At 51.3% G+C, this 8,923-nt stretch overlaps 1 protein-coding gene across 1 annotated transcript in view; it reads right to left on the bottom strand.

Moving 5' to 3' along the window:
• The window catches only part of SREBF2 (sterol regulatory element binding transcription factor 2), a 28,613-nt gene that overhangs the window by 8,711 nt on the left and 10,979 nt on the right, over positions 1–8,923 (bottom strand). The window contains exons 10-12 of the mRNA XM_005860661.2: positions 8,863–8,923; positions 7,295–7,464; positions 1,296–1,464 (exon numbers count right to left, since the gene is read on the bottom strand). Coding sequence (XP_005860723.1) covers positions 1,296–1,464; positions 7,295–7,464; positions 8,863–8,923 — 400 coding nt within the window. The remainder of the gene's footprint in view (positions 1–1,295; positions 1,465–7,294; positions 7,465–8,862) is intronic.

Raw genomic sequence — 8,923 nt, 5'->3', positions numbered from 1 at the left:
AGCCTCAGATGCAGAGCCCAAGACTATGCATGGTTGTGGGTGGGTTGTGTGTGTGTGTGCGTGTGCGTGTGCGTGTGCTGCCTTGGCAATGAGCTCAGTACTTCTGTTCAAGGCCAGTGGCTGCAAGCCTTGTCAGAAAACAGAAAATGGGAAGGCAGACGGCTGCCCCAAGTCTCAGAGGCCACTGTTCTCCCCGAGGCTCAGGAGGAAGCCACCGAGGAGGAAAAGGAGGCGATAGCTGCCTTGACACGACAAGGAAGACCCTGCTCCTGCTTTCCACAGCCTTGTCACAGGACCTGGGGCCAGCGACGGTTTGGCTGCGCTGATTAATCAATAAGGGGCCCTGCAACACTTGCAACAGCTGACTGACAGCTGGAAGCCCCCACGCAGGCCCAAAGCAGGGCATCACCAGCCCCTCCCCTCCCCTCACACACACACACACGTGTGAGCCTAAACCTGACAAGAACAAGGAGGCAGGACACTTATGAACACATTCCAGGTGACAAGGTCTAGATCCAGAGCCTCCGAAAGGTAAGAAAGCCAGTGAAAGGTCAGGTGTGGACAAAGCAGATGGCGGGGAGGGGGCGGGGGGGTAGCGGCTGAGAGTCTTAGGTTGGCTTTTGCTTTCGTCTTTACTTTTTGGTGCTGTGCACCATTCTCATATTGAGCAGTGAAGTTATTTTTTTTTAAAAGATAGTGGACGCTCCTACTCTCCAAAATGTTTAACACACACACACACCTGTCCCTGTGGAAATGCCCCTCTCCCCACACCCCCAGTGTAGAGAGGGGACCAGCACAGAGAGCAGAAAGCCACTGGCCACTCAAGTCTGAGTCAACCCATGCAGCCCCTGCCACTCCGAGGCCTGGCAGGTCGACTCCAATCACTGTCAAACACCAGGGACAGTGAGCGAGCGTCTCCCGACGCCTGGAGCCCTGTCCCTGCACCCCTCTGAGCACGTGGAGACGCCTGTCGCCTATTGTTCCCTAACGGCTCCATATACGTCTGTCTGCTTTCCAGTGGGACCTAGGCCAGCGAACAGCACTCCACACGTCCCCGTGTCGCCAAAGCGCCCAGAACAAGGGCAACAACATTCTGATTGATGTACGGAGCACGGGCTTGGGCTGTCAGAAGCTGCAAACCCAGCTTAGCTGCTGACCAGGCTCACGACCTCCCTAAGCTTCGGGGAAAACGAGACTGGGACATCCTGTGTCCCCATGGGTCCGGGGCACAGTCACCTCACCGTGCTGGTGGGTCTCGTCTTTCTCCAGTTCACAGTGGCTGCAGGGGTTCTCACCTGGGTTCCTCTGGGCACAGTACAGACTCTCCTTGGCAGCTGACTTCACTGACCAGCTCCGCTCCATGAAAAACTTCTGGCCAAGGGGGTGGCAGAGCCAGCGCAGCGAGTCAGGGACAGCATTGCGCTCGGGGCCACACAGACTCTGGGCTCGACTGAGGAAGTAGCTCTGTGGAAGGACAAGGACCACGTGTGACACCGGGGTGGCGGCGGGCTGGGGAAAGAGCAAGGGCAAGGCTGGGACCCTGAAAGTAAATGCCACCCCTGAAACTAGGGCCAGTGGCCCAGTGGCCCGCCTTCAAGGAAAGACCAAGGAAGACTTTGAAAGCCTCGTTGCTGGACAATTCAAGAGCCAGCAGCCCAGCCCCTTGGGCCTCTCCTCTGCCTGCAGGGTAATGACGTCACGGCCCCAGGAACAAGAACCACAGGGATAATGCTGTCTATCCTTGGCTTCAGAAGTTCTGTCATTTATGTTTAAAAAAGAGAGAGAGAGAGAGTGAGAGAGAGAGAGAGAAACAAGGATGTGGAGAGCAAAACATCGATCGACTGTCTCCTGCACTCCCTGCACCGGGGATGGAGCCTGCAACCCTGGGCATGTGCCCTGACTGGGAATCGAACCGGTGACCTTTTGATCACAGGATGACACCCAACCAACTGAACCACAGGGCTAGGGTTGTTGTTTTCTAAGTGAGGATATCTTCAGTCTAAAACCCATGATTTCTAACCCATAAAGCCACCTGATACAGGCCGACCTGAATGAGCACAGAAGGTAGGAGGGGGGGCGGGGGGGGGGGGGGACAAAGCAGGGGGGGGGGGGGGAGAAGAATGCACAGGGAGCTCAGGAGCCCACAGAGGGCACTGGGCCAGCCCACAGACCCGCATGTCACACTTCTACCCTGGCCCCCACAATGAGCGGAGCAGCTGTCTCCTTGTCTGGTTCAGTCTGATGGTTCTGACCTTTCCTGAGCTCTAAGTAGCCATCAGCTAATATAACGGCTTCAGAAGACCTGAATGTCAGGATCAGAAATAGCATCGCCAATGCGCCACTCAAGGAACACGGCTGAGGAGACGGCTCCTCTCCATGGGAGTCTGGAGACAGCCGCTTGAATCCGAGAGAAAACGACCTGGCCAAATTGCTCTACAGACACACTCGAATATTATCACGGCACTCAGGAGGCCAGGTGGGGCATTTTGCTTCAAGCTCTCATCACAGGCTGGTGGCACTATGGCCTTTCCTCCTCTTCACTGACTACCGTGCCTGAAAAAGGGTCCTGAAGAGCAAATGCAAAGGGATCCCAAGACCTTTTCCTGACCCTCAGGAGAGCGCTTGCTCAATCTGGGCTTGGACCTGAGCTTGGAATGGCAGTGCTTGGAGCAGCCGCCGAGGCTCCCAAGGAGGGTGGGGGTGGGCCGGCGGCAATGCCAGGGCCCCTGAAGTTGGAGAACCTTCTAACAGCTGGAAACTCTCCAATTCTCCAATGTCTCCCGAGAGTACCTGCCTGATGGCTGCTCAGGGGAAACCGAGGACATGGACCAAATGTCACCCACCAGCAGAAGCAGAAATAAGCCTGTTTGGGTTGCATTGAAAGAGGAACCCAGAGAAGCCATTTAGAAATCATTACGTTAAAATACATTTTAAAGCTGAATTCCCTAAAAAGAAAAGAAAAACCTTAGTTACAACAAATCTCAGTTGGGGTGGAGGAGAAGTTTCAGTTTAGTGGTTTGAATTAATAAGAAATATAAATCCTAGGTAATAGTCATCCATAGGACGGCTTCTAGAAGGGAAATTGAGAAAATAACTTCTATTGCTCTTTTAATTTTCTTAGCATTATCACTCTATGACAATTTCCCTAAATTTTATAGACACCAGAGCTTACCCAAGCCAGGGCCTTGGAGCCTCCTCCCCTATAACTCATCTGCTAATTGCCAAATCCAGCAGCGGAGGCAGGACACTCAGAACTGTTTATATCCTGAGGGCCAGTCCAACTCCAGGTTGTGACCTTATGGTTCTCAAATAGTGTGCCAAGGGCACCCTAAAGCACCACAGTGAACTCATGGCATGGTTGCGACAGTGAAATGAGTTCATGTTAATGAGTTCACAGGAATGGCTGGCACGGTTTATTGCTAGCCTTTGTTTTCTCCTGCTTCCCCAACCCTTTTCCAGAGGAGGCAGAGGGCTGTCTCCCCGCCCACATTTCTGCTCTTCACTTTCCAGCGGCTGGCTAGAGTTGCACTTGTCGGAGATGATGAGTGAAAAGAAAGCTTCGTCGAAAAACAATACACAGAATGTGAAGTGTATGTTGAACTGGATGTTACATTTTTGAGGTAAATACAGCAATGCTCAGTATGAGATGGAGGTAGTTCAATCTCAACACGAGATCGTACGACCTTCCTTTGGTGATGTCACATCTTTGTGAAGCTGAGTTTCGGGGGTTGTAATAAAAAGCAAGTGCTGAGTGAAAGGAGATGTACAACAAGAAATGAAGGTGGTGGCATCCAATCTGACTGTGAAGTCTAAGAAGGTGTGCGGTGCCCAACAGACACACACAGCCCAATGGTAAGTAACTATGGTTAAGAAAAATTTCTCCTTTCAATTTTGTGTATTATTTTTTAATAGCTACTAAATTAAAACATAAATATCTGTAAGATATTTGTATCTAACTAACCAACCACAGAATTATTAGGCATTTCTGTTAGCCCAGACAAAACACGAAAAAAACTACAGACACAAAGGGTGCTATGAACTGAGGAAGATAGGGGACCTCAGGCCTAAACCATTTCCAGAGGCCTCTGCTTATCGCCTAAGCCGCACTCACTTGCTAAATATGTTCAACTGAATCCAAAGCTTCTTCCTCATTAAGAAAGTACTGTCTAGGCCAGGCGTCCTCAAACTACGGCCCGCGGGCCACATGCGGCCCGCCGAAAACATTTATCCAGCCCGCCGGGTGTTGTTGCCGCCGCTGCCCGTCCTGCTTAGCAGCCGACTCGTCCTGGGCCCGCAGTGCGCATGTGTGGAATGTCTGAGGGACAGTGAACTGGCCCCCTGTTTAAAAAGTTTGAGGACCTCTGGTCTAGGCCTCTTTAATCTATCCCGTCCCAAAATAAGCAAGCGGATGAAAGGGGCAGTTACGTGCCCAGAAGGTCAGGTCCTCCCCTCTCCTCACCTTCTTAAAAACCGCAAAATGTCAACACCATTCATGGTATAGTATTTATACCCTCTGACCCAACATCACTGCTTTCTAGAGATGCAACCTGAAGTGGGTGCAGGCAGTGGGAGAGGACACTCCCCGCAGCACTGCTTCTGACGCTGCTTCTTTTTTTTTTTTTTTTAAATATATTTTATTGATTTTTTACAGAGAGGAAGGGAGAGAGATAGAGAGTTAGAAACATCGATGAGAGAGAAACATCGATCAGCTGCCTCCTGCACATCTCCTACGGGGGATGTGCCCACAACCCAGGTACATGCCCTTGACCGGAATCGAACCTGGGACCTTTCAGTCCGCAGTACGACGCTCTATTCACTGAGCCAAACCGGTTTCGGCTCTGACGCTGCTTCTTACTCCCTCAGTAGGAACTGGCTCAAACAACAATGGTACAAACACGTGCTGGGGCCATGTGCCTCTGCAGGCGAAGGTGACAAAGGAGGCCCAAGACTTACCGTTAGGTTGAAAAAAATCAAGTGGCAAAACGAATTTCTGATATGGTTATGTTAAATAAATTATAGCACACACATATTAGTATATGCAGGAAGAAAATTCTGAGGAAAGACACATCAAACTGTTCGCTGCTAGTCAGACATACCAAGTATTTTCCGGGAGGCCGGGGGTGGGAAGCTGATGGGCAGGACCAGTTTCAAGGGAACTGTTTTCCCGACCCGTAGCTGCCACACTCGTCTCCCACAAATAGGCTCTCTAATTCCCTTTGAAGGACAGCTGCATCTTAGCAATGAGAACGATAGGAGCCCCAGTAGGAGCTGCGATGCCGAGATGATCTCAAAATTTATATGGGAAGGTGAAGAGCCAACACTAATCACTAACGCCAAAGGCCTGACGTTTCCAGATGTCAAGACATGTAAGACTCGGCCATTACGGAGTGTGGGGTGAGGGCACTGGAACATACTAGCGCAGTGGTCGGCAAACTCATTAGTCAACAGAGCCAAATATCAACAGTACAATGATGGAAATTTCTTTTGAGAGCCAGATTTTTTAAACTTAAACTATATAGGTAGGTACATTGTTATTAACTTAATTAGGGTACTCCTAAGGCTTAGGAAGAGCCACACTCAAGGGGCCAAAGAGCCGCCTGTGGCTCGCGAGCCGCAATTTGCCGACCACGGGCCTAGAGCATCCAGAGCAGACCTATCACACGAGCCCTTGCTTTAGGAAAAGGGGCCCCGGCACAGCAGGGAAGGACAGCTGTTTTAAGAACGGATCTGGGACAGGGCCATAGCCATATGGGAAAAAGTAGATCTTGCAACCCCCTCCCTTAAATTCATACAAAAATAAATTTCAGATGGAGATGGGCCTCTGTGTGAAAAGTGCGAAATAAAGCATCCAGCAGCTAATACAGGAGACTACCTTCAGGACTTTTAGGTAGGACAGATTTATTAAACAGGACATAAAATGCCGAACTGTAAAGGGAAAGACTCATATCTCGATTTCATGAACATTAAGAACTTGTGCTCATTCATCGACACCACTAAGGGAGAGAACAGGCAGCCCTAGATTGGAGTAGACACACGCAAGGCACACATCCAACAAGGATTGCAGCCAGATTACAAAGATCTCAGATCCATAAAAAGACAGACTCCCCAAATCAAAAACAGGGAAAAGACCTGACTAGGGTTTTCTCAAAAGAGACTACCCAAATAGTCAACAAACCATCCAAATGGCCAATGAAAAGGTCTCATCATTAATCAGCTGGGAAATTCAAATGAAAACCACCAGGAGATACCAGCAGAAGGGCTACAAAACCAAAACCGACACCGTCATGTTTCTGGGCGAGGATGCAGAACAACTGGACGCTGCTGGTGGAGTGGAATTCGGCACAACCACTGGGGAAAACTGTTCGGCAGCACCTACTAAAGCTGAGCCTCTGACCCAGCAACGCCATTCCTAGAGATGCAGTCACGTGCTCCCTCAGAGAGGAACGGGGACATTCACAGCAGCACTCACTATTCAAATAACCAAAACCAGGAAACAACTCAAAAGTTCATCTACAAGTCCCGCCTGACAATGGAATACTATAAAGCACAGAGAAGGGACAAGCCACAACTACATACAAGTGCCTGGCCCAGAGCAGGGACTCAGTGATGTTTGCTGAGTGAACACTCAGCTCCTCAGTCCCTTTACTGAGGTACAGACACAAACGGAGATGTGAGCACCCTGCTTTAAACACAGCGGACTGCCCCGCAGCCTACCCAAAGCGGGCACTGGTAAAGCATCCTGTCTGCTGGAGGAAGAGGAAGCCTGGGAGCCAGCTGATAGCAGGGCCTGCGAATTCCCAAGGCTGGATCCACCCCAGACACTGGAGGTGCCTGATGACCACCCCGGGCCTGGCCATCATACCCTGGCCTGGGCTCCCTGCAGACCTGCACCAGCTTCCATTTCTGGATCCACAGAGCCGTGACCAACACAAAGTACCCAACAAATACCTTTTGAGCAAATAAATGAACCAGAAGACATGACCAGAAGATTGCAAGAATTTTTATCACCACTTGAAAGGCAGAAGAGCCCATATTAACTCCCAAATATGGGTCACTCTATATACCGAATCAATCTTATCGCCTGGCACCAAATTGTCCTGCTCATGCAGGTAAGGGCCACGAGGGGGGCATTTTGGTCTGCTTTGTTCACTGCTCTAAGCACCTATGGAATGACCCCTCTAGGCGGTCAGCACCCAAGGGCAGGGCCCACAGCTATTTTTGCATCTTAGCTCCTGGCTGGGGAAGACGCCCAGTGAAGATGGAAGGTTGGCAGAAGGGAACCGAAGGCACTCACCGCCAGGAAGCCCAGCTTGCCTCCACACCGGGTCTTGAGCCCCATGGCCGCAGTCAGGTGGATCTCCACCAGCGTGCTGGGCGGGATTTTCTCCTCTGCACATTCCGCCAGGTTCACAGCGCACAAAGCCATGTGGACGTCTGAACAGGCAGATCCCGCAGGGAGCTTCCCTGTGGAGGCAGAAACAGACACCAAGCCGAGCTTTTCCTGCTTTCCTAGCACAGAGTCACAGCAGAAACAAACAAGAAAGTACATGAACTCTGTGACCAGACAGTCCTGATGGGGTGCTGGGCCCTGCAATTTAGTAGCTTCAGGTTTCTCTCCACCTCACAGAGGGACACAAAAATGCCTGTCATGCCCATGTTCTGTATAAGGGGGCCTGCAGAGGACTCAGACGGGCACATGTACCATCTTCCAAAACTCAGCAGTGCAGCTGTGCTCTGTGCTGCAGCCTGTCTCCCAGCCTTGTGAGAGGTCATGAAGAACTTGAAATCACCAGATTTGAATTTATTTTCCCTTAAACAGACCCCACGGTATATAACCATGCACCCTTTTGAGAAAGAAACACAAAACTGAGCAATGATGGCAGACACATCTTAGGTTAGCAGCTGGACGGCCAGGAAAGGCTGATACGCCCTCCTCAATGAGGGCTGACAGCTCATCTGGGGGGACCTTGAAGTCAGGGGCTGAAGTGACCTTGCAAAGGCATGATGGCCCAGCAAGCCTCAGGCTTTCACAGGATTGGGAGGTGGCCAGGGCAAGCAGTAGGGGGAAAGCTGAGCCTCAGAGTGGGCCCATGTCAAAGGTCCAGACGGTGGCCAAGCAGGTCTCCCAATCTCACCCAGCCCCGCATTCTTCCCACTGGACCGCTCTTTTTATCGGAGTAGGGAGAGCTCAGCCCCCATACCTCATTCTGCATAGGTGTTAGGAGTCGGTCCCACTGGGTTTTCTCCTCTGAGGGAGGGAGGGCACTGGGCAGTGTGGGATCTGTGTTTCAGTTACCTCTGTCTCCTCAGTCAGAGCCTTGCACAGCGCCTGGCCCACAGCACTGCAGAACTGGTAAACGCTATGCATCCTTCTATGCAAAGCCAAGACTTTGCAGGAAGCCTTTCCTGAAACCCTTCCCAACAAGTACCCACCTCCACGGAAGCCCGATCTGTCTGCTCCCTCCACCACAGTGAGCTGCCATCCACTTGTTGACCTGCCTGCCTGCCTCTCTGTTAGAACAGGAGTTTGTTGCGTGAAATTTCGTTGAATCTAAGATACCATCACTTTTAAGCTTCCCCATTAATTTAGGTACCACTAAGGAAAAAACACTGCCAATGCAACCATGGCACATGGCATGCCACTGTGTAGAGGACACAGCCCCAATTGGAGATGATAATGAGAAAAAATGCGTGTGCCTTAAACTGATGCACTACGGTACTGAGCATCCTCACAGCTGTGGCTGCGGGCGGAAGGTCTGTCCGACCATCTAACAGAGCAGTGTACAAGGGGCGGCGACTGAGGCGGGAAACTGGCAAACCAAGCGAGGGTGGAGATGGCACAGGGCACCGCGTGGCGCTCACCTGTGATGTGCAGCTGGTGCAGCCTGTGGTAGGCCAGGGCAGCGTCCCGGGTGGTGTTGTT

Source organism: Myotis brandtii, unplaced genomic scaffold (genome assembly GCF_000412655.1).
Source record: "Myotis brandtii unplaced genomic scaffold, ASM41265v1 scaffold138, whole genome shotgun sequence".
NCBI classification, from domain to species: Eukaryota; Metazoa; Chordata; class Mammalia; order Chiroptera; family Vespertilionidae; genus Myotis; species Myotis brandtii.
Note: the sequence above shows the minus strand (reverse complement) of the source record. Positions and strands in the feature narration are given on the sequence as shown.